This window comes from Petaurus breviceps, unplaced genomic scaffold (assembly GCF_028583685.1).
Source record: "Petaurus breviceps papuanus isolate PSGF00001 unplaced genomic scaffold, PetGlider_PUasm1.0 185, whole genome shotgun sequence".
In the NCBI taxonomy this organism is placed as follows: domain Eukaryota; kingdom Metazoa; phylum Chordata; class Mammalia; order Diprotodontia; family Petauridae; genus Petaurus; species Petaurus breviceps.
The window spans coordinates 9,553,108-9,578,578 of record NW_027185797.1 but is presented as its reverse complement, the minus strand read 5'-3'; the positions used below and the strand labels follow the sequence as shown (position 1 = coordinate 9,578,578).

The window sequence follows — 25,471 nt, the reverse complement described above, 5'->3', positions numbered from 1 at the left end:
ATACATCTCTTTGAATTATTTAGCACATTATATGATTAGAGAGGATTTATGATATAGTTGGAAGAACAATGAAAGGAGAATTAGGTTTCTGTTTTGGATATTCTGTAAGTTGGACAAGTGGTAAGGAAAAGAAAGGGAATAAGCATTTATATAGTCCTTGCTATATGCCAGGCACTGAGTGCCCTTGCAAATGTCATCTCTTTGGCAAGTCACCACCTAAGCTTTCTGTCCTTCAGCCTCCTCATGTATAAAATGTGGGACTATAATCTCTAAAGTGCTCAGAATGTTAGGATTCGATGATTGCTTTTCCATCTTCTAAAGTAGGGCAGACTTCTTTTTAGTAGGTTGGCATATATGTCTACCTTGTATGATTCTGTGGATACCCCATTAGAATTTATAGGCAAATATTCCTCTTTAAAGATTGGGGGGGGTTCTTCTAAAAAAGGAAGACTGAGAGATTTTACAAATTGGCACTTCAACCCAGTGGAGTAGAATTGTGGATGGTGTGCTATTGCATTTAGATGTGGTACGCTATGTCTGCCTAATACACATTTTCAGTTGATTGGGTATTTGCTAAAAGTGGGTAATTTAAATTATCTACCTGCAATTTAATTCTGGTAGATCTCTAGTTTTTAATCTTGGAAGTGGTTAGTATGCATTTAAATGAAACCATGAATTGGTGTGTAATATAATTTACATTTTTAGTGGATAGATATTAAACTCTTACTATATAGCTCATAGATATTTGTTGGCAGAAGTAAGTAAGGTGCTTTTTAGGACTTTCTCCAGTTCTCAATTCTGATCTTGAGTACTACATAGAATTTTGTTAGGCCATTGTTTGCATGGGAGATTTCCAAAGCATAACTGCAGAAGGTCCTCAGGAGCTTGATGGTCCTGTTTTCCCCCTCCATTGGTTAGAACTGAAACTAGCATGATGTTAGTTAACAATATCTCCTTCATATTTAAATATGTTCATCTCTCCATTAGACCAAAAGGCGTTGGCCGTGACAACTTCTCTTGACTCATCTGTCCCCCAGTTACTATCTTGCTTCTGCCATTATCACTAAACTTTCCCAGGTAATGTTCTGCACCATTGCTATCTCTTTGTCATACACTCACTTCTACTCAGCTGCCATTCTTAGCATTCCATTAAATTGGTCTCTCTGAGATATGTGACTTTTCTCTGAGCAAAGTTAGTCTCAGTTACCATCACTGTTTACATTCTTGATGCATATGCCATAAAATAACCTTAGTTTTTATGATCTTGCTTCCTGTATCCTTTGGACTGCCATTTAGTTTTGCCCTTTCCAGTTTCCTTTACATTTTCTCTTCCTAAGTGCCAGCTAAACCAGTATTTAACTTGAGATTTTTAAACTATTGTGCATCTACATTCCCAGTCTTCAGAAGTTAATGGACTCTAGTACTCGTGCTGGAATAAAAGGTGGATGGATAATCAATCATCTTGATATTTTAATAAAAATCATAGTTGAAAGGAACCCAAAAGCCTCTAGCCCAGCCCTTTCTCAGATCAGCTTCTTGGACAAGTGGTCAGCACAACACTACTCAGATGCTTCTAATGTACATATGTGGAACAATTGTAGCTGGATTTTAATGGGTGAGAAGGATATACTTCTCATATTCTTCAAAGAGAGACCAGATGGTTTTGATCCATAGAAAACAGCTCATCAAAATGGAAGCAGGGCATCCATTGGAGAGACATGATAGAGAATAAATGGAAATTGATGTTAGCTCATTTAGAAGTCGAGGCTCCAACAAGATTCATACCTCAGGTAGAATGGCAGTTCCCACCAAAACTGGAAGCAGTAATGCATTACAACTGTGAAGAGAAAAGATCTCTTTCCAAAGAAGACAGACCTGTGGCCACGAAGTATTTAGGCAGAAGAAACTCCTGTAAGTACTTTCTACTGAGTGCGACCAAATTAGATTACTCTCCACTGATAGGTAATAATACATGAAGTGTTACGCGTTCTTATTGCAGGCTTGATGATCTGAGAGTTTATCGCTATTTTACCAACTTCTCAATCAAAAAAAACCCAATGGGCTGGTCATAGCCCTTTGACATTATCCTCCAGTCCTCCTTTTTCTCCCATATCTAATTTGTTGCCAAGTCCTATCAGTTCTGCTTCTGTAAAAACAAAACAACCCTTTACAGGAAGTTAAGTGCCATCATGTGTAGAGTGCCAAGCGTGGCATCAGGAAGATTCTTCTTCCTCAGTTCATATCTGGCCTCAGACACATACTAGCTGTGTGACCTTATCCCAGTTGGCCTCAGTTTCCTCATCTGTAAAATAATCTGGAGAAGGAAATGACAAACCACTCCAGTATCTTTGCCAAGAAAACCCCAGAAGGGGTAGTGGAAAGCCAGTCATGCCTGAAACAACTAACAACAGCACATGTCCCCTTCTCTCCTGTGATTCTACCCTCATTCATTAAATATACAGTTACCTGAATTATCTTTCTCAATCATATTTTCTTTATCTTTCACTTGGGAATTGATAGGTAATTCTTTAACACATATTACAGATAAATTTCTCTGTTTAAGATTTGGAACTATTTACCAGTTTCCCTACCCTTTTATTCTTTCTCTCCCCCTGTTAGACAACCATCATCATGTTACCAACTTCATTTCAACATGGATCCTCTGATAAAGAATAATAATCTCTAAATACATGAATTATTTATCAGTGTCTATGCTTTCTAACATGACATTCCCAATTATTGGAATGTCCTTTCCCCGTGTTCCCATGCAGCCTTAAAATCCTAGTTTAAAATTCATTTGTAGAAAATATTCCATGAGTAACCCTCCATCTGACTGGTTTCTCAGCGTTGCTGTTCCAAGCTTGAAATTTTTTTATACCTAATTGGTAGCGTATGGTTGTATTGGTAGGAAACGATCGTCACTTGTTTCAGTTCTATACTTATATATGATTTATCTTTCTAAATAGAATTTACAGTCTCCAAGAGCAGGGCGCTCTGTCTTTTCCTTTGTTTTTGGTTCATCCAGAGCCTCCGGTACGCGTTCAATTCATGAAGAGTACTACATTTTGTTAAGAGAGCTGAAGTCATCACCATATGTAATCATTAAAGTTCCTTAAGATTTGTGTCAAGTTGGAAAAGTTGTCCCTGAGATTGTTCATTTAGACATGTATAGGGCTCCCATCTGCTCAGCCTTAGTTGGAGATTATTGTACACATCAAATCAGATCATACATGTGAAGTAAATGTGGCCTGCCATTATTATTGGGGAGAATATATGTTTTTACTTTTATGTGTATGAAATAATTTGATTTTTTTTTTAGGTTAGAGGATATTAACTGTGATGTCCAAGAATTTCCCCTTCTTTTTTCACTCCTGTTTCATTAAAACATTGATTCTGCCAAAGGGAAAAATTAGGATGAAGCTATAGCCTTGAATAGAGAACTCTAAAAGCCCGGTTGCCTCTCAGAAGGGAGAATGTGCAGAAGTCTCTTTAAGCTGGGCTGCCTGCCTCAGGACTCTGTTTTCTTTTTTCAGGTTTCCTGAAATGCAGTATTTCCAACAAGAAAATGTGAGAAAAATTCTTACAGATGTTCTTTTCTGTTATGCGAGAGAAAACGAGCAGTTGCTTTATAAACAGGTAATGAAAATATCGTACAGGTGGCATCCATTGACTCAAAATTTTCTATACAGCTTGACAAATGATAGCGCAATAATGTAGGCTTTATTGTATCCAGAGTTGTATCATAATGCTCAGGCAATCAGAGAGATGCTTGTCAGCTGCATGCGAAGAAAAGTAAGCTCATTGACGCACATATGCTTCCTCCTCATTATAAGACATTCCACCAAATTGTCTTCTATAAGGCTGCTCAGGCTTTTCTTTCAACTTTTGGGAGTTTGTTTATAAACAGCCTTTTTGAAGCCAATCTAGTAATAAAACTTTCCATGGTTGTATGTATAAATATTTTATCCAAGTGCAGCGTTTATAAATATGTGAAATAATGTAAAAAGTTATGAAATGCCCCATTAGTCTCTAAAACTTAGCAAAAATCAGTTTCGAAAAGTTGCTTATAACAATTGATATTACATATTTAGTTTCATCATGATCCTATTACCTGACCCATCACACAGTCATTAACACTCAAAATTTAATGCATTACCTATTCCAAAAGAGGAAATTTCCATTATTTACTCACAGTATTCTAGGATATATTCAAGTTTATTGTGACTTTCTTTTTAAGTATAGACAACGTAACTGGCTATATTGGCTATGTTCTGAAAACACTGACTGCCTGGAAAGGCATAAACATGAGTTTGTCCAATTTGTTTAACACTCAGATTTTACAGTGTAAAAGATAAATTCTGTATCCTGGGTCAAATATTGAATAACATTTTTTTAAATCAAATTTTGACTAGATATCAAAAAACTGTTACAGAAACAAAAGAACTGCATAGGAATAGAATTTATTTGAAAATTTGTATATAATCAAACTAAAGAATAATTATTCAACATAGTGGGTTTTTTTTTCCTTTTTTGTGTTGGTGGAAAAGAGTGAAAATTATATTAGGGCAGTTCTCTACCAATGGAATGTTGTACTGTCAGAGAACAAGAAACCTAACATTGCCCAGCTCCACCATGTTCAATAAATGTGACCCAGAGCACTTGTGTTGAAGAGTAGATAGGGAAATGGAGGATCCCATTCTAGATAATTTAGACAAAGTCTATCATTTATTGAACAAGAAAGTAATATTATATTACTCCTGGGTATGACTTAAAAGGTTTAATTACCCCCTGTGCATGTTTAAAATCCTGTAGATTCTTTACTGAGAAATAATACCTTGCTGCAGAAGGACTGAATATTTAGCCAGATCAAATTTAAGAAAAAACCTTGAGTTTCATCACAAGCTGTTAAAGCTATTATTTTGTACTAGGTGACACCCCGTTTAACATAGACCATATTGTTAATAGTTATGGGATTTTATTGAATTAATGAGACTGTTATCATGTAGTAGAATGTCTTGCTGAGTTAATTGAAACTGCAGAGATTATATAAATGGTATTAATGAACTTTGACTGCCTGATGCCTCGGCTTTAATAAAGACTGCGTGGTGGGCTAAATGAACATAGGCAGATAAAAGAACAGGTTCAATCTTGTGAGCCTACAGGCTGTTGACGATGGAAACTTCTTTACCTTTATTTTCTGCTGGTACAAATTTGGTTCTGCGGTACTTACGGAAGAATGGTTCAGCTGAGATAAAGCAATGAGACTGCAGAAATGCTGACAGTTTAGAGGAGAATAAAATACATATTTTAAGGCCATGGAATAAAGTAGTATACCATTAAGTATGCTTTATCACTTTTATAAATTGTGAAACTTTGTCACTGTGAGTAGCTCTTCTTCTGCCATGCCCTTCAGGGGATTCTACTGGAATTGCCATTTGTAACTCCTCACCACATTTTGCTAGCTTTTACCCCATCCATTTCATAGACACTCAAGTTTTCTAGAGTATGGGGCAGCTCTGAAAGAAACCTTGAGAGCTTAGAGGAGAAACACAACTCGGCATGAGATCTGGTGAGGGACACTTCTGGTGGATGAGTAAAAGGATTCTTACCTTCCAAGGAGTTATCTGCATTGCTTTTAGAGTTTAATTTAGTGTTGCTGCAGTTGGATTTTTCAGTAGAATTCCTTCCACACCTTGAAAACCCAACTCAAAGACTAACTCCTTGATGCGTCTCCCTCCATTCTCAAGTCACTTTTCCCCAAAGATCTTCCTAGCTCTTTGCTTCTCTCTTATCTACTCACGAAGTATTATTTGGGCTTGGTCGTTATAAACTATTTAATATTAAGGCTTTTTCTATGTTATTGCCTCCTAATCTTCTGAATATATGCAAAAGTTGTGACTATTTTGTGAATTTTAAATTACAATCTGGTCTATCTACTCTGAGTTACAATACTGGCACAGTATGCATTTAATAAATGGCTTTTTATTGACTTCATTGATTAAGTAATCACAGAAACCATCGATTTTGATCCCTAAGATACCTTAGAGATCAGCGTTTCCAAATCCCTAATTTTACTATGAGGAAACAGACCCATAGGGGTCAAGTGACTTGCCCAAAGTCACGTGGTTATTAAGTGGCAATTTATTTGAACCCATATTCTATTACCCCAAATCTAGAGCTCTTTCCGCTGCTCTGTGGAGTTGATTAAACTGCTGGATTTGCCATCATCCCATTCAACATATTAATCTGTAACAATTATGATAATAGACTTTCTCTACTATATTAACTGGCTTCTATATAGCAATTTAAGATATGCACATTGATTTTACATATATTAACCATTTGGTTCACAACCCCCTTGTGAAGTGGGCATATTCCTTTGATTTAATAATCAGCATACTGTTCTAACTAAAACTTAACAATTCTTTGTTTTAGAATACGTGAAAAATTTAAAACTACTAAAATGGCCATGCATTTTATATACTTTGTGATGAATAAATTACTTTCAATATTGCTATGGAAAAAGAACTGAAAAATCCAAGCAAAAAAGATCTTAGTATATGAATTTTAGCTAAGCTGTGTTCATGCTTTAATATTTTACATATTTTAATATTTTACAAATATTCTTTGAGATGTGTTATAGAAACATTGGTGTTAGTTATGAAACAATTAAACTTTTTCCGTGCAAAATTTGTTAAAAACTTAGCAAAGGAACTGGCATTTGACAAAGCTTGCAAGTAGTGCCTAGAAATGGTGTCTCAGGAAGAGTGAGGCTAGCCTAGAAAAGGGAGTGAGAAGGAGAAGCCTTCCTGTGACCAGGAAGCTTCAGAGGGGGGAGGGTTTTGTCAGAAACTGGTATTATAGATTTAGTGATTGTGAGGCAGTACCCCCCCCCTTAGCTTTTAACTCTCGCTGTCTTCCTAAGTGCCAAGTTTGCCTACTGTGTGTGTGCACGTGCGCACACACACACACACACACACACGCCAGCCAGTTCTAAAACAATAGTTCTTGTACCTTATCAGGAAGAAACTTGCTTTTAAAGGAGTGTCATGAGGAAGTGAGAAGAACAGGCGTTATAGGATCTTACAATTGGAAGATTTAAACCTACCCCATAGGGAACATATCAAATACATATGCATGTCTGTGTGTGGTCATGGGCGCAGGTTATATATCAGACATCCGGCCAGGCAACATGTTCTCATGGGGATATTCTGGTGGAGATGGATTTGAATTTCTTAGTTTAAAAATATGACTTCATTTGCTATTGGTGGATTACTTGATCTGTGAGAGTTTGTCCTTAGGAATTTTGACCAAATTGCCTGTGACTGCCCCTCTTCAGTCCTGCCTGCTCTGTAAACTTCGGGCTTTACAGTGCAAGCTCTTTTCCTGTGTTCTTCAAAGTGAGATCTCCTCCCATGCCCTGAATGGAATTTTGGATAAAGGGACCAACAATGACAGGTGTGTAATGAAACAAAAATGAAGTGGCCCCAAGTGGTACTATCCTCATTATAGCCCAGATTGAAACTTGCTCAGTTAAACTCAATCATATCAGAGTCCACTAACACAGAATTTATGATCACTTGGATGTATATTGTGCTAAAGTTTTCCATTGCATCATCCCTTAGGGGCCAGAGTGAGGGGAGAGAGACCAAAATTGTTTGCTAATTAAATTAACAATTTAAGCAAGACTGCAGGGGAATGGCTTACTGTTCACCAGCTCTTCCTCCATTTCCCCAATGATTGTGTCCTTTCTTAAGTACCCCTACAGAGCTCATGAGAGAAGCTGCTGCAGTTGTGGAAGGTGCCCAGCCTGGAGAGGAGCAAGTTCCATCCACCCTCCAGAGACAGTCTAGGGGTCAGGAGCTGTTCTCAGACATGTACCACAGTCTCCAGTCCCAGCAAGCTAAGCATATGCATTGATGGGGACTGAACCCCCTGGAAGAGATCTACCCCGATTAGTCTTACTTGCCTTCTTTGCCATGCTGTTCAACAAGTGTGTGTCTGTAAAGATTGGGTCAGTGTTGTTCGCTCTGATTTACCCATCAGGTGCTGGCTCACAAAGTGCCAGAAGGGGAATCTTGTGCTTTCCTGTAGAAATGACCGTGTACAAAACCTTCATTTGGAGCCACATGACAAACAACCAACTCTGTAGATCTGGGCGAAAGAATGTGTAGGAAGCCATCTATTTTATGAAAAGGTGTGCAGTGGGTCTGGAGTTAGGAAGACCATAATTCAAATCCAGCCTCAGATACTAGCTGTGTGAGCCTGGCCAGGTTACATAACCTTGCCTAACCTCAGTTTCCTCATCCATATAATGGTGATCATAACCCAACGTAGGAGCAGTGGTAGAGCTGATTTGATTATGGTTCCAGAATGAAAAGAGGGCAGGCAAGAAGGAAAGAAGAGGGAAGTATTCAGCTGAGGTGATGCATCTAGTGAGATGGTTGTGAAACATGATCAGAACCTCGTCTTAGATGATATGGGCAACTGAAGTAGCCTCCAATCAGCAGGCATTAAAAAATTAAGGATAAAAGACAGTCTTCTACAACTGTGGATGGGGATATTCATAAGAACATTTTTAAAATGGATGAAATTATAAAAATCAAATTGGACTATCTTGATTATATGAAATTACAAAGATATTTACACACAAAACTCATGTAGCTAATATTAGAATAAAGTAGGAATTTGTTATAAAAAATCCTTTCATTGAATATCTGTGACAAAAATCTTACATCTAAAATCTGTAGGAAATTGGAACATAGCTATTAAAAATAAGATGTGTCCTCCCCTTAAAAATAGAGAAAGAAGACAATTTTCCCAAATTCTATATTGTACCAAACCAGTGATGGATAAAATATTTTTAATTATAAACCATTATCGCTAGTCAAATATCAAAGCCAAAGTATTAAATAAAATATTATTAATGATGTACCTAAGAATAATCATTGTGACTAAGTTGTATTTATACCAAGGTTGCAAAGATGGCTCAATGTTAGGAAAACTAGTAGCATTCTTGAATTGATAGGTACTCAAAAGATATGTACAATTTTCCAAAAATGAAACATAAACTATCAGCAGCCATCTGAAAAAAATTTCAGAATCATTATTAAATCACTAATAATTTAATGCAAATTAAAATGCCTAAGAAAAAAATTCACCCATCAAATTGAAAAAGTATTAAAGATGCAAAAATTCAGCATTACAGGTACTTCTAAGAAGAGAGGTATATTAATTCCTTGCTTGTGGAATTGGTATTGGTACGACTGTCACAAATAACAACCTGGAATTTTGCAAGAAAAATTACTGTGACATTCATCCCATTTGCTCTAGTGCTGATTTATAATCAAAGATTCAATTAATCAGTTAAGTGCCTGCCATATGACAAACATTGTATGCTTAGACCTTAGGGGTATAAAAACAAAATAGTTCCTGTTCTCAAGGAGCTTACATGAACTGGCAAACAATCTAGGTACATACAAATGGTTTAAGTACAAACGGCTTATACAAAGTAAGTCTCAGAAAAACCAGCTGTTCCAGAAGGGACCTAGGTAGTCAGAAAAAGCTTTGATTAGTAACTAGTTCTTCCTCAAGGCTTTGAAAAATAGTCACAAAAAAGACCCCCAGGTACATAAATGTAATGAATGTAATGACAAAAGAGAGGGAATCAAAATTTATATCCCCAACCATTTGGGAATGGCTAAACAAACTCTGATATATAAGTATAGTAGAGTACTGTTATGTTCTAAAGAATAAGAAATCTCAAGAATTCAAAGAAACATGGAAAGACTTACATGAAATGATAGAGAGTGAAGAAAGCAGCATCCAAAGAATAGTATACACAAGGACTAGAAAAATGTAAATAAAGACAACACTAAAAAGATAAAGGCAGTCTCAGTCAAATTGAGCCAACATGATTGATCACAAGCTACTAGAATGAAAGCATGCAACCCCCATCTTCTTTTCCTCTTTTCTTTTTATTTTTTTAAATTAACAAGACATTTTTCCCTTTCCTTCCACTCTGCACCTCTCCCCTCCAAAAAGAAAAAGAAAAGAAAACCCTTGTAATGTATGCATAGTCAAGCAAAATAAATTCCCACTTTGTCCTTGTCCGAACACATGTCGCTTTCTGCATATTTAGTCTGTTACCTTTCTGGCATTATCGATCCTCTGAAGTAATGACTAGCAATAGCATTGCTCAAAATTCTTAAGACTAGAGAACCTAAGGAGACTTTGATGAACTGATACGTAGAGAAGTGTGCTGAACCAGGAGAACTCATTTATACTCTTACAGTAACATCCTCTTTTTCTTTTAATGCTCAATATACTGGAAAAGTGGAAAGCAATGGTCCCTAATCTTAGTACTCTATTAGGCAGTTTTGCTTAACATTTATAAGGGTGTGTAGGAAGTAACTATTATAATCAAACTCATGTATCAATCAACCTCTTTTAGAAGGTGCTATGGATAGATTTCTATAATTGCTTGTCCATAATATAGTCCATATATAATTCTTCTATTTTGTCTTGACATTTGATATAGATTAGAAAACTTAATTTTGCAAAATAGTCAGGTATTGTAAGCTAGTTAACTAAAAATAATAATTCAGTTTAGTTCATTGTATTTAAAGTAGTTTCTTAATTTCTAGAACTGCAAGTGAGAGAAAAGGTAATGATTTGATCACAAAATATAAATATTTGGCTTTTGCATGTTAGACACAGACATATACCTTATTTTGAAAACAACAGTAAATATCAACAGTTTAGCAACCCTAGTTAATCCAATATCGAGGCTATTATATTCCTCGTTTTTCACTTAGATTATAGATTCTTGCATTTGATGGTAGATTTTAGAAGTGTTGAGTTCTTACATGGGGTCAGATAGCCCAGCTTTTACTCTATCAATTTTACTTCCATGTTGTGTAATTGCCAAACTTCCCTGTTTAGTGACCTGTCTACCCCAGGACCTTGATTTCTTTACTGTCTGCTCCTTAGACTACTCTTCTTAAATGTACTCCTGAAGGATAGCAGGTGTCCAGGTAGATGTGAGCTCCTTGAGACTATTGATTATGTTATGCCTATCTGTAGTCCTACTGCCTAGCATCTTAAAGGTGATTAAGAAATGCTTGCCTTCCCTATTCCCACAGACACCACAATAGTACAAGCCTTCATCACTTCTTGCCTAGATGTTGCAATAGCCTTTTTTTTTGTTGTTCAGGTTAAATTTACTGTACATATTTTAAAAAGCAAGTAGTCCATAACAGTTTCGTATACAATTGTTACTTTCTGTCCTACTTAGTATATAGCAGTGATTATGGGTTGGGGGGAATGGAGTAAGTTCAGAAAAAAATGCAAGATAATGGCTGCTGTTTGGAATAAGTTGAGTTTGAGATGTCTAGAAACTGTCCAGGCTGAAATGTCTCACAGTCAGGTAGAAACATGAGATTGGGGCATAGAAGAAAGATTAGGGTTAGATGTGTAGATTTTGCAAAGTTTTACTTAGAGATGATAATTGTATCTATGGAAACTGATGAGATCATCAAATGTGTAGAGAAAAAAAAGGAAAAGGGGTCCTAAAAGAGATCTTTGGAGATACCCAGCCGTTACTGGGCATAACAGGAAAGAGCCAGCAAAGCAGACTGAGAAGCATCATTCTAACCAAGAAGTAAGCATTTTATCCCCTCCTGCTTTCCAGTCTTCTTGTATCTTCTTACACCTCCACTCATACTCTTGATTGACTCAGTGTCAGTACAGTGAAACTGACCAGAGACCAGGCAGGAAGCCGATGCAGTCGAGCAGTTTTCTTTCTCCTGTGGGAAGCTTATGACCAGGCAGGATAGTGGTGTGATAGAATGACTCTGCTCCTCTTCTCACAGAAGACTGTGAAGGGGAGGGGAGGGGAAGGAGAAGGTCACTATCCAGCCAGGAGCAGGAAAGGGAAAGGAAACACTGGAAGGAATGCTGGAGAAGAGCTTCCTGGCTGTCTCCTCCTGCTGCATCCATTTGGTGGGTGGGATGTTACATGTAGAGAGAGCATTTCCAAATGGGGCAATCAGGAAAGGCTTTGTGTATGGGGTGGCCCCTGAGCTGATCTTTGCAGGAAGCTTGGGACTCTTTAGAAGTGAAGATGAGGGAGGAGTCTGTTCCAGAAATGTGGAACCACATGTGAAGACCCAAAGGCAAGAGATGGGATGCCCACTTGAGTGAATGGCTGGTAGGCCAGTGTGAGCATCATACAGACAGGTGTAATGTAATGCCAAAAGAAAGGCAACTTCCCAGGTTCAAAATACCAGCATAGGTGCTCTCTATTTTATTCAGTGACCAACCAAGAACAGAGAAGATTAAAACATGACATCATTCCAAATACAGCATTTACTAAGTGTGATTAAATAATCTCCAAGGACTACCCCACCCCAGGACCTTCCAATCATTCAATCAATTACAAAGTCTCTGTTCTAAATACTTCTCCACCCCTAGGCTATACCTTAATTAAGTCCACCACAAAGCCCCTCTTCTCAAATGGAGATTAGTTTCCAAACATAAGGTCAAAAGTTCCCCACCCCTGGATCACAATTGAATCTACCCCAGAGTTACATCAAGTTTAAACACAGCACTTAATACCCAAATGGAGGTCTTTTCTTCATCTTGACAGAGGCAAGTTCTCAGCAATCTTAGTTCCTGGGGAGACAAGGCTTAGCAAGGCCATAAGATACATTGCCAGTCCCTTCATGAATTTATCCTCTGTCTGTAGAACAGTCCTAGAACCCCTGAACACATTAGCAAAGCCCTCTCCCAGGATTTCTGTAAACATACAACAAGAAAATCCTTCTTCAGGGCTTCTGAACCAACAGAAAGGCTCCCAGACCCCTGCAACAACAGCACTGTCCTTCACCAGTGGACAGTATTCACTCTGTCTGCAGGACAGTCTCCAGACCCCTGCAACAACAGTACTGTCCCTCACCAGTGGACAGTATTCACTCTTTGTCTGCAGGACAGTCTCAGGGCTTCTTAGCGAACAGCCAGGTTCCAGGACTTCTTCAACAAAAGGACTGTCTTTCACCAGTGGACAAATCTGGCAAAATAACATCAAAACAGACAGACAAAGTACCAGCAAAACAGCCATGTCTCCTCAGTCCTTGGCAGCTCAGGGGGCAGGTCTCAAAAGTCCAGGGCAATTCAAAGCGGCCACCAGCAATTCTCTTAGCCTCTCTCTCCCTCCACGAGGTGCTGCTTCCAAAAAAAGATCTTCCGCCTCTCTCTAGTGTCTCTCCAAATCTACATCACCAGCTCCTCCCAGTTCAGGACTTTCTTTTCACATCAACAAGCCCATCCCACACAGGTGGGATTAACAAGCTCTGGGTTTTAACACAATCAATTTGAAAACCAAGCCAATACAGGGGAATCTTTAATTGCCATTACTATCACAACAGGGGAAAGCTGTCATGAAAAGCAGACCTGAGAACTCAGGTAGCACTTAGTGTACTAAGTCTGCTTATCCATCTAAATAGTCCTAAGGGAGATACCACGGTATTCACAAAGTTATTAACTTATATCCATGACAAGGATCCTGAGCCATTAAAGTAAAATTATGTTTATTAGCCTTTGTTTTAGAAGAAAGTCAAGATGTCCATCAAAAATATTCAAAACAGAAAAATTTTGTCATGTGGGGGTAGTGATAAAGTTATCTAGAAAACTCACATGTAACTGTGTCTTTACTTATGCTCCCCCAAAATGAACTTAACTATAATAGGACATTTTAGTCATTTAACATTAAAGACTGTTTCGTAGTTATATTCAGTTAAACCTTTGGATTAGTAAATCACAAATTCAGTAGTGAATTCTATTTTTTATTTAAATTACCAAATGATATTTAATTTAATACCTTTGAATTGTCAGAAAAAAATTCTCTTGCTTTTTAAAAAAATATTTTACGAGATAAACATAAAGAAAACTGTATTTTTAAAGCCTTCATTTCTTTGTCTTACCCTCAAAAAGTAGGGACCTTTCATTGTCCAACATTCTGAGCTAGCTGACTTCAGCTCTTCTCAAAAGCTACTGACATCCTAATTCTGAGCCATTGTACAATGAAAACATTGGGTGTGATTTCCTCTGGTCTACTTTTCTCTGTTACCCTTCTTACTGGAGATCTTTCTGCTGAGGCTCATGATTGTAATTTGCATAAATCAAATTCATATTTATGAGCATAGTTCTTGTAGCAACTGACAGGTGCAAGGTTGTCTACCATGCCAATTTATTGTCTGCCGTGTCATTTAAAAGAAAACCACTCACTGTATCTTGAAGAAGAATAAATGCCGTGGTTCAGTTGGAACTGACAGTTTTTAAAAAGGAGACAACTTTTTTTGAAGCTACTTGTTTTTTCTTCTTTTACAGCATATGGTAATGTTACTGGCGATTGCAGATTATAGAAACACATCTTTGTAGTGTACTGTGATCTAATGGATTCCATATCTTTTCTCTCATTTTCTTCTTACGTCTCAGGGTATGCATGAACTCTTAGCCCCGATAGTGTTTATCCTGCACTGTGACCACCAGGCCTTCCTACATGCCAGTGAAGCTGCTCGGCCAAGGCAAGTCTGTCTTTAAGTATTCTCCATTGTCCAGCTGTACTTTCAGTCCTCTTGTAATGCCCCTGTCCCTCTACCCTCCCCTACTAATAAAGGGGATGTTAAGTTAGTAACTTCTAAGCATATACATAAAAAGTGAGACGGGGTCCATTCATTCCATAATTGTTGACTTTGTCATGGTTGCTGGTGTTTGTTCATTTCACTCATGTCTGACTCTTCATGACTTCTTTTAGGGTTTTCTTGGGAAAAATGCTGGAGTGGTTTTCATTTCCTTCTCCAGCTCATATTACAGATGGGTCAAGTGACCTGGGATCACACATCTTGTAAGCGACTGAGGCCAAATTCAAACTCAGGTCTTCGTGACTAGAGACCCAGCACTCTATTCACTGCACCACATAACTGCCCCCCCTGCCCTTTTGTCATAGTAAGTAGTTTTAGTACTAGGTTAGCTTAATAGGATTCCAAGAAAGCCAAGCTGATACAGTCTATTCTGTGGAAATTGACTTATTTCATAATGAATCCTTTTAAATTTTGGTCAGTAGAATCCATGTTTCAACATAGCTTAGAAACATTTCTTTTCCTTAAAGTTTTGCCAGAATTTTGTGAGTTCCCTTGTTTTCCTTCATCATTATAGTAAATTGGGAGCTGTAGGTATAGAGAATCCTGGACTCTACCTCTGTGCAAAGAGATGTTACACTCTGGTGACAATACAGAGATGAAATAAGAATTTGTGAGTTTGTAGCCTAGTAGGATTATACCAAGAGCCTTAATACAAACTAGAACATGACAGGTGGTGGTTGTTGCTAACTGGGCATTCAGGGGATTCATTCAGATTGTCGGGGGCAGAGGCACAGAGGAAAGTAGAAGCAAATAGGCCAGTTTGGCTCCAGAGGAAGACGAGCAGCTTGGTGAGCTAATCAGAGGAGATCTGCCCTGTTAGGAGGGAGGTGAAAGTCCCTGTTAGCTTGTGCCTATAAACAGGACCTCGACCCCAAGATCTTTTCATTTCTGATCTGCCCTACCTCATTTGCTGAGGGAAACGAACTGTCAAAGATGAAATGAAATGTCCCCACCACTAATGGAAAGGAACCGTGACAAAGATGACCCCAAACAGTAAATAATTTGAAAATCATTCAATTTCTTTAAGGAAAATATTAAGTGATTGTCACCCAAGCAAACACATTATGCCGGTGGTAAAGTTAATTTGTATATGCTGAGATAGACCAGCTAAATGGAAAGAGGGCTCAGCCAAGAATCCCAGCATCTCAGTGATAAAAGCAAACTAAGGGGCTTCCTAGTCCACAGTGGGTCAGCTAGGTGGTCCCATGGTGCACGGAGCGCCAGGCCTAGAGTAAAGAAGACTCTTCTTGAGTTCAAATCTGACCTCAGACACGTAATAGCTGTATGACCCTGGGACAAGTCACTTAACCCTGTTGACCTCAATTTCCTCATTTGGAAAATAAGCTGGAGAAGAAAATGGCAAACCAGTCCAATATCTGTGCCAAGAAAAACCCACATGGGGTCACAGTCAGAGACGACTGAAACTGCCTGAACGGTGGTCCACACTAACATGATCTAAAGCATAGCTGAGAAGTGGTCATCTGACCATTGCTGGTAGACCTCCTGCTGTGGGAGAAGCTGGCAAGGCTGAAGGAGAGAGGAATAGCTGTAAATAATCTGTCTTTATTCTTGGCTCCTGCTCCCTTTCTTATTCCAAATTCTAGTCCAGGTTGATGAATCTGAATCACCTCTTCTCATTCTTCCCCTGCTCTGGTGATATCTGCAATTCCTCTTCTTTCTTGGCCAAGCTTGAGTAAGCCCTGTCTGATTCCCCTTGTCCCTTCCCTTCCCCATTGTGAAAGAGCTGATTTCTCTTCCTTCTCTTAAAATTCTTAAGGCATTTTATTTGAATTTCACCTTTTTCCTTCTCTCATTCTCCTTTATGTCATAACCAATTTTATACTTTGACCTTCCTCTGCTCCCACTAGTTTATAAGTGTCTTTTCTATATTTTACATAGCATTCTAGCTCTATTTTAACCCAGTAAGTTATACTAATCATATTTGTATTTACCTTCCAGTCAAATATGTTAATATTTTTTTTACTCTTGCTGTGTTTTTTTTTAATTTTAAAAACAATTTTAACTTTAATTTCTCCATAAAACTTCTTCTGCAATATCCAATGTGATTTTTGTTGTATATTATGTTTACATAAATTGTTTTTGTGTACTGTTGTTTAAAAAATTGCAGACTCTAAAATAGTATGTATAGAATTTACTTCCCTTAAAAATAAAGAATAGTTCATTGCCAGGGGGGGAGATGCTATTTTATCAATAGGCTTTTTCCATCAAAAAAGTTAAATAATACTGTAGACTAGATTGATAAGAAGAGCTGTCACTGATTAATTACTGTTAAAATACAATAAAAATAGAAGCTATTAAAGCAAAATAAATTAATGTTTTGATATTGCAAATTTGACCAGTACCCATTTTTTTTTCCTTTTGGACAAACAGTGATAGATTGTAGAGTAATCAATTATTCTAGATCAGGCACACTCAAGGTATCTATTGTGACATTCAGTAATTTGTTATTTGGAATAATAAGATAGCTACTTCATTGTAGCGCGGACGAGGCAACTAATTTGTTTTTGATCTTAATAGAAAAGAAAGACTTTATTTATTCTATAGAGCTTCTCTTTTCATTTAAGAGAGCTAATTTTTCTCGTTTGAACTGTATGAAGGAATATGGTTTTCTTTATAGTGGTAAATGCAGAATGCTGACCCAAATAGAAACTTTGATTATTCACTTGTGGGTTTTTTTTGTTTGTTTGTTTTTTAAGTGAGGAAATGAAAGCTCTTTTGAACCCTGAGTATCTGGAACATGATGCCTAGTAAGTATAAAAACTGTTTTGACACATTCTTTTCAATAACTTTTCTGTTATGGCAATTAATAACCATTTTCCCCTTTCATTTTTAGTGCAATGTTTTCCCACCTTATGGAAACTGCTGAACCCTGGTTTTCGACTTTTGAGCATGATGGTCAAAAGGTGAATTCCTTAAAAATCTTTATAATATTCATTTCCCCTTGATTCCCATTATAAATTTTGATAATTGATCTAGAGAGCACTGGGGGGTTAGTAAACAAGGTTGATATTCTCCCCCAAAGTTAATGCGACAAAAGAAATACTTGAATCATCAATATCCATGTGATGTTCAGAAAAGAGAGTGACCAAACAAACGTACTACAAACCATAGTGGATGTCCATGTGCAGTATAAAAGTGTAGTGGTAAAGAATGCTTACTTGAATTATTGATTTCCATGAGAAAACATTAGAATGTAATGTAATTATCTGTGCTTTGTTGCATCTGGATGAATCCTTATTCCACCTAAGCTCACTTCTGGTGGAATGGGGAGAGACTCTAAAGCATGGAGATCATTAGGAGGCTAATAAGATAGGCTTAGGTAGCTGGTGTTCATGAACTTGTGAGTTCTGTCTTTTCTTTTTTTATACATCTCTATTTCAATCAAATTTAGTTCCCTTGGGCACTTGACACAGTACCTGAGAGATTGTAGGCACTTAATAAATGCTTATTGATTTGTCTACTTAATATATTAATTGAAACATGTTTATTTGCATCATTTTTCTCCAACTGAGTTAATACAGTTGATACTATGCGTAATATAATTTTGGTGAACTATGATGTTATGCCATCACCAATTGTCATAGTCTGATACATTTATCATCAATATCCCTTGCTATTTATTTTGTAATTAAGCACATATAACCAATTCTGAAAAGTGTCCAGTCAGTTAATTATTACTACACAGGGCAAGTGCTATACTGTTGCTTATTTCCATTTATATTCTGATGGATTGCATTTTAGCTTGATATGCTGTGTTGGTCTGTCTTATGCTGTTAAAAGTCCTCTTATGCTGTTAAAAATGTTGGACTAGGTCATAGCATCATATCAGTCAGTATTTATTAAGGACCTACTATGTGACAGGCATTGTACAAAGTAGTAGGGGTACAAGAAAAAATAAACCAGTTCCTGCCTTCAAAGGCTCTGACGTTCCCTCAGGGGCGACAGCTGGTACTTCTGTCATCATTAAGTAGGCAAGGACTCTCTACATGATACATATAAGACAGTGGATAGAGGAAAGCTGCTCGTAGTGGAGAGGAGCAGGAAAGGATTCCTTCTTGAGGTGGTGCTGACGCTGACCCTTGAAGGATGTCCAGGATTAGCAGAGCAGGAGGTGGAGAGCAAGAGCATTCCAGGCATAGGCACTAGCCAGGGCAAAGTCCTGGAGACTGGAGATGAACAGTCTTGTGGGAGAAGCAGCAAGAAGATGAGTTTAATGAGTCAGATCAGTTGCTAGATTGCCCTGAGGCAAGTAGGGAGCTGTTGGTAGTTATAGAGTGGGGGAGTGACATGATTAAAGAAAATCACATGAGCAGCAGGGTGGGAGATGGTATAGGGTGGACAGAGACCAGGGAGACCAATTAGTAGGCCATGATATGGGTCATCAGCTTAAATGGCTGGCATCCATGAACTTGGAAGTTTTGCTTTTTTGTTATACACCTATATTTCAGTCTAATCTGATTTCCTTTGTAATCCTTTGTGTTATTTAAAAACATTCTGAGGAGGAGTCCCCCGGTTTCAGCAGGCACTGACTGCTAAAGGCGTCCAAGACTCAAAGTTAAGACCCTTTGCTATACAGGTTCATCTAAAAGTGCATGAATGGGTAACAGGCCATCCAGTTGGCCATGAGCTGAGCCCAGAGCTGACCTGGATGGTGAGAGCAACTTGGATTTCTTTGGGAAAGCTGCAGGGCTTTACTGACCCTAAGCTTCCCATGAAACAAAAGTCACAGCTCTTTAATAGTAACATTCTGCTTGATGTTAGGGTTCTGTGGTGTGAACAAAATGCATAATATAACACCTAGGGAACTCAGAGAAAGAATGAGTAAAAGGTGTTATGCAAGAATTGTAAGATCAAGAAAGAGAAATGGTTGGTGACATGGACAGCCCCACTGTTAGTGCCTTCACTTTGTCAAGTCTTAGGCACATGGGATGGACCCCGTGTGACAGACCTGGCCTCATGACATGACATGACAAGCGTCATGCAGTATGGACAGGCGTGAACAGTCTGTGGTCTTGTGTCTTCGGAGGGAACTCCTGAATCAGTGACCTCTCAGAAACATTTGGGTGCTGGAGCATCATAAAATTGGGAAGGAAGCTGAGATGTCCCTTCGCCCTGTGGAGTCTTCAGTCAGAGATCCTCCTGGCAGGTCACTTCAGGTCTAGGTTGCTGTTACTGTGTTAGGTATTTTGGTGAGCAATCTAAACTGAGGTAGGCAGCTTGGGAAAACTCAGCTGAGTGAATTTCAACCTTAGTCTTCTGGTAATAAGCACTTTAAGTGGTCACTACTAATAGAAAATTGGCCCTTCTCAAGGGAGTTTATGTTTTAATATTTGAGCATTATATAAAAGAGAAAATGTTCTTCTTATCTCAGTGATACCTAAAGTAACTTGATATTGATAATCATGTTAGGTAAAAAGACTTGGGAAGTGCATGATGTTTATGTGATGCAAATGACTCACAACAAACTTATTTCTATGAAAATTGATATAACTTTCTTTTTTTTCTTAAGGGCTTAAATTTTAGCTTTAAAAAACAGAATGTCAATGATATCCCTACTACTAAAGGCACAGAATCAAATATATGGCCATGCCTTAAATGTCTGTGCATATTTAGTGGTAATATACATGTTTCTGAAAAAAATCTAGACCCATGATTTCTTACTTTAAAGACCTTTTGGCATAAAATCTCCTTCTATCACCAGTTCTGCCAGTTTCAGTAACCCCTCTGTGCCTTACAATATTGGATAATTGCCTGATGAATTGATAGATGAAGTAATTTGCGTGTGGTCACACAGCTGATAAGGGTCAAAGGTAGGATTCATCCCAGATCTTCCTCACTCTGTGAGGCTGACCCTGTAGCTTCCATGCCAGGCTGATTCCCTTTGTATATACTGTATTGTCAAACTATTTTAAGTGGCTAAGACAATCCAGTGAAAGCAGGAAGCAGTCCCTTTATTTTAAGCAATCAAATGCAACTTGAGTACATTCACAGTGACCATAGAAAAGTCAACAGAGGCATTTCCTACAAAAAGGATTATGTGGTAAAAATGTTTATTGATTTTCTGTTTAATGAATCCAGGCCTTTCTCTTTTGAAGTTTCTACAAATAAACATAAGTTGAGCTTTTCCCATTCAGTTATGCTGGTTCCATCTGATCTAAACAGTGTAGATATGCATTTCTCATTTCAGTGCCTATGAGTATTTATTGAGTGCTGCTGCTAAGGGGGTGGCCGTCTGCTGCTGATGGCCTTACAGGCTCTGCCTTCAGCGAGCTTTCTTTCCAGATAGATATCAGACTGTGGAGAAATAAAAGTTTAGGCCTAAAGGTCTATCTTCCAAAGAAAACAAACAACTCACACAAATGACATCGTGTTCTTATTATGATCATTATTCTTAAGTTTGAAAATCTGTTTCTTGGGATTCTTACCTTTAAACATTTCATTAAATACATTTATACTGTTTGCAAATAGAAAGTTTCATGGTTCTTTTTATAGTTAAAGATCTCCCCCTTTTAATGTCTTAAGATATTTATAATTGACAGATGCAAATAACATTCTTTGTTATGAAAAGAAATCCAGGAGGTAAGGGAATATTCTGCATCACATTTATCTTCCATTATGATTTCAATGGAAGATAAGCTAAGCTGTTTAGCATGTAAGTGATCATCAGCATTACTTTCTACTTTCTTAAATTTAAGATATTTTTATCTTAAGTATTCTGAGCAAAGGGAAAATATTTTTAATGTACAGTTTATGCCTGCAATCTTTAATAGACCACACAAGAGCCTCTATCAAGGATCAGAATAATAGACTACACATGTGATTGATTTAATGACAACTCATACTACTCATACTAGAAATTGATCTGATTTCATTAAACTAAACATTTTTAACAGGTTCATTCAGGATAGATGCCCTCCCAAGACTTCCACAATTAAAGATCATATTTCCTATTTATCCAAGCCTTCTAAAAATGATTTGTCTTCTGGGTTTTTTGGGCATAATTGATAAAGATCGTACCTAGGGAAAAAAGTACTTCAGACTGACTGGAACAGACGTACATCTATCTTACATCTAAACTGTAAGATCAAAATATGTAGAATAATTATGTGACCACTTCTTTTCAAATTGTTTTAAAATTGTTTTCTTGGATAGAGGTTGATTTCTTAGAGCAGATGTGTCAGAGGGCCCACAACACTATTGAGTGTGACCCTGAACACGATTAAAATGTAAATAGAAAAATATTTAACAAAATAAGTAAAAATACAATAAAACAGATAAAATTACATTTTAAAACTAAGTCAATATGCATCCTAAAGGAATCCTTATATATGGTTTAGTGGTTCCTGTTTCTTTCTGATGTCTTAGGGTAAACACTAGGCTCTAAAATACTAAATACTATTTTAAGAATAAATTGATTAATTAAATTTAATTTAAGAATAAATTACTAAATGTAATTCAGGTAGACTTCAGTGGAGGACCATTATTTAAGGGTGATGATCATCTGTAGCAATACAGATAGTTAATTTGACCTGAGTCTTGTGTGGGGTGAAAAACCCCATTCAAAATTTAATCAAGAACACAGAGGTTTCTCAGGATAAAAACAGGAAATTTTTGTTCTCTTCCCCTGCGGGAAGAGGGCAGTGCTCTCCATGATGGATCAGTGGGAGGAGGCATGTAACAGAAGGCAGAACAAGATTTTCTACCCTAAGGCAGTCAAGCCCCTTCCCACCACTGTCCCTTCTCCCATTGGCTAGGAGGCAGATTTATAATATGAACAGGAAATCACCTCCAATGACAAGCAGCAAAGAAGCCCACCACTATCTCTCAGTAACTGGGAGGCAAACTTACAGTCTGGGTGCGAAATCTCCTCCAATGATAAGGTACAAGAAATAGGGGATAGACAGTCCAAAAGTAAGTATCCTTATTTGGCAAATGCCAAAGTGAAGAAGGGAGAAGGGCTCTAAGAGATTCCTAAAATTCCTGAAGCTCTTAAGGCTGATTGACAGCAAGGGAAGGGGGAAGGGTCCTAGGTTGTATAATTTATTTGGAAACCCAGGACTCAGGTCTGTCCAGTCTTACAAAAATCTGTCTCTGGTTTCGAGATAGTCTCTCTTTCCTCATTCTGAGGAGTCTTTACAAAGGGTGCAGAGAGAGAGTGTGTACCCCACTCAGTCTGAATTTTTAAAAATAATAAATAATATTAATCATGCTGTGATTAATATTGTAAGACAATTGATTTTTATAAGAAGTAAATTTAAACATATTTAAAGATTATCTAGCACATGAAAATTTTTTTCTTCTATACAGAAGGAAGTTCTTTAAGCACATTGTTGGGTCTGTGATCTCCTCAATGTGGTAAATTCTTCCAAAGGTACATATAGCAACCTGCTACCTGATCCTGTGCCACCTGATCCTGTGCAGTTCTGGTCCATGCCTGTTTTATGAATCCACTGTGGTCCATCCACTATGCCAGATCTCTTCATGTTGCCTACACAGAAGTGAAGCCAGCATATAATTCATCCTTTAACCCTTCCTCTCACTACCTTTCTAGTCCACCTCCTTTTCTGTTCATATGTTTCTCTGATAACATCTTTTAAAGGATAGAAAACTAACAATTTGCAACCTATCCATGCATTTTCATCTTTTATGATTTTTGTCTATTCCTTTCTACATTACTCCATATAGGATCTACCAATGTATTGAAGGACATCATCTAGGTCTTCTAACTCTCTCTAGTTTGACTTAACTTTATCATTCAACAGAAGAAGCTTTCCAAAGTTTCCAGCATTCTTTCTCATCATTCTTGACTTCTCTGAAGTCTTTGAAACTATCAGTAATCTTCTCCTAAACACTCTCTTCTCTTTAGATTTTCAGGACACTACTCTCTCCTAGGTTCTTCTACTCTGATCAATCCCTGTTTAGTTTACATTGCTTGATCTTCAGATATCACATTCATTAACTTTGTGTGTCCCACAAGACTGTCTTGGGTTCTCTTCTCTTTTCCCTTTATGCTATTTCTTGCAAGGTTGTGTGGGGTCTGACCAAGAAAGAGGAGAATCAGTGCAATCTCATTATCAGTAATGTCCTTCTGAAGAAAAATTGAACTTTTAAAATGAAGAATTTAGAAGAAGAGGAGAGCCTCTGAATCTCCTCACTATATGTCATTTGTCAACACAACCTTACACCCAAGTCCCTCTTTCCAGTGTTATGAAGGCTAATGCTCCAAACTGTGGAAATCTGATGAGTCCTCAATAACCAGCACTACAACAGCATTATGTGCTGCAAAAGATCTCTTCAGGAGAGCAGAAGAACCAAAGGAATGGTTTAGGAGAGCCCAAGTCCATACCATGACCCTCCCTCCTCCTCCTAGAGCCACAGAGGTCCAAACTCCAAACTATAGAAATCAGTCCCAGTTGTAGTCACACCAGCATGGCAACTCTCTGTAATCCTGAGTCATGGAATTGCCAGAATGGGGCAGGACACCATAGAGATGGATGGGAGAACTCTGTGCAGTTGTGTGACAATCTGCTAAGCTTGAGGGAAAGAGCCCAATATCCATCTGGTACCAGAAGCTAAGCTAGTGAACTGTGAATTGCTCAGTGTGGGAGGAGGCTTAGATGCTTGAGATCCAACCCCACCAGGGAAATCACTGTAGGAGGAAAGGGAGTCAGAAAGTGAACAACAGAGGAAAATAAAGGGGAATGACTGAAATTACCCAAGATCTCAGGAGAAAAAACCCCTAAAAGACATTGAGCACAAGCAAATAAATAACAGGAAAAACATTAATAGCTGAAGGAAATATGGCCCCCAGATCTCGAAATTGAGTTTAAGTGCCTGTGAATAAATGCTGTAAAGTAAAGGAAAATGACGCAGCCTTTCATGAGGCAAAAAGAACCCTCTGGAATTTGAAGAGAACATGGAATCAGAGCATGCTTTTCTGAGTGATTGAAATGAGGATTTTGAGAGCAGAATGTATGACCTGCAATGCAGAAGTAGTTGGCAGAGTAGAAAAACTTAAAGCCTCACCAAGGAAACAAGAGAGGACGATTGATTGGGAATTCAAATGCCCAGAAGTGGAGGATATTCTAAAAGGAGTTAATTTTTTTTTTTTAAGTTTTCCATTCAGGGGATATTTAGAGATGTCCCTAATATTCATAGGTCTCCCAGAACAGTGTGACAGTTCAAAAAACCTGAACACCATAATGCAATAAATAATTCAAGAAAACTTCACAGAACTTCTGAGCATAGAAAATGAAATACCAGTTGAAAGAATACATAGATTGCCTCTGTGAAAACAAATCATAAAACTCAAAACTCCAAGATACATAGTAGTTAATTTTAACAATTCAATAAAAAAAAAACAAATCTTGCACATGACCAGAAGACCCTTCAAATAGTAAAGAAAAAAAAATTGAATAACAAGACTATTCAAGACTATTTTCTACCCACTAAAAAACTCAGAAGGGGTTAAAGTAATAAATTCTAAAGAGAAATAGAGCCCAGGATGCAGCCCAGGTTGACCTACCCTATGAATCTAAGTCTAAACAAAAATGAAAAAAATGGATGTTCAATAATAAAAAGGCATTCTGATGGGGGTGGTTAGGGGGCGCAGTGAGAAAAGCACCAGCCCTGGAGTTGGGAGGACCCAAGTTCGGTTCTGGCCTCAGACACATAACACCCACACAAAAATACTAGCCGTGTAACCTTGGGCAAGTTACTTAACCCCAATTGCCCTCCAAAAGGCAAAA

The 25,471-nt window shown here is 37.8% G+C and overlaps 1 protein-coding gene across 13 annotated transcripts in view; it reads left to right on the top strand.

Moving 5' to 3' along the window:
• Nucleotides 1-25,471, top strand: part of TBC1D5 (TBC1 domain family member 5) — a 630,316-nt gene that overhangs the window by 399,517 nt on the left and 205,328 nt on the right. For 12 of the 13 annotated variants that reach the window (XM_069088446.1, XM_069088447.1, XM_069088443.1 and 9 more), the window contains 4 exons: nucleotides 3,534-3,636; nucleotides 14,497-14,585; nucleotides 17,420-17,470; nucleotides 17,557-17,626. In XM_069088446.1, coding sequence (XP_068944547.1) covers nucleotides 3,534-3,636; nucleotides 14,497-14,585; nucleotides 17,420-17,470; nucleotides 17,557-17,626 — 313 coding nt within the window. Of the gene's footprint in view, nucleotides 1-3,533; nucleotides 3,637-14,496; nucleotides 14,590-17,419; nucleotides 17,471-17,556; nucleotides 17,627-25,471 lie in introns of all 13 variants that reach the window. The other variant, XM_069088448.1, reaches the window with a different exon arrangement.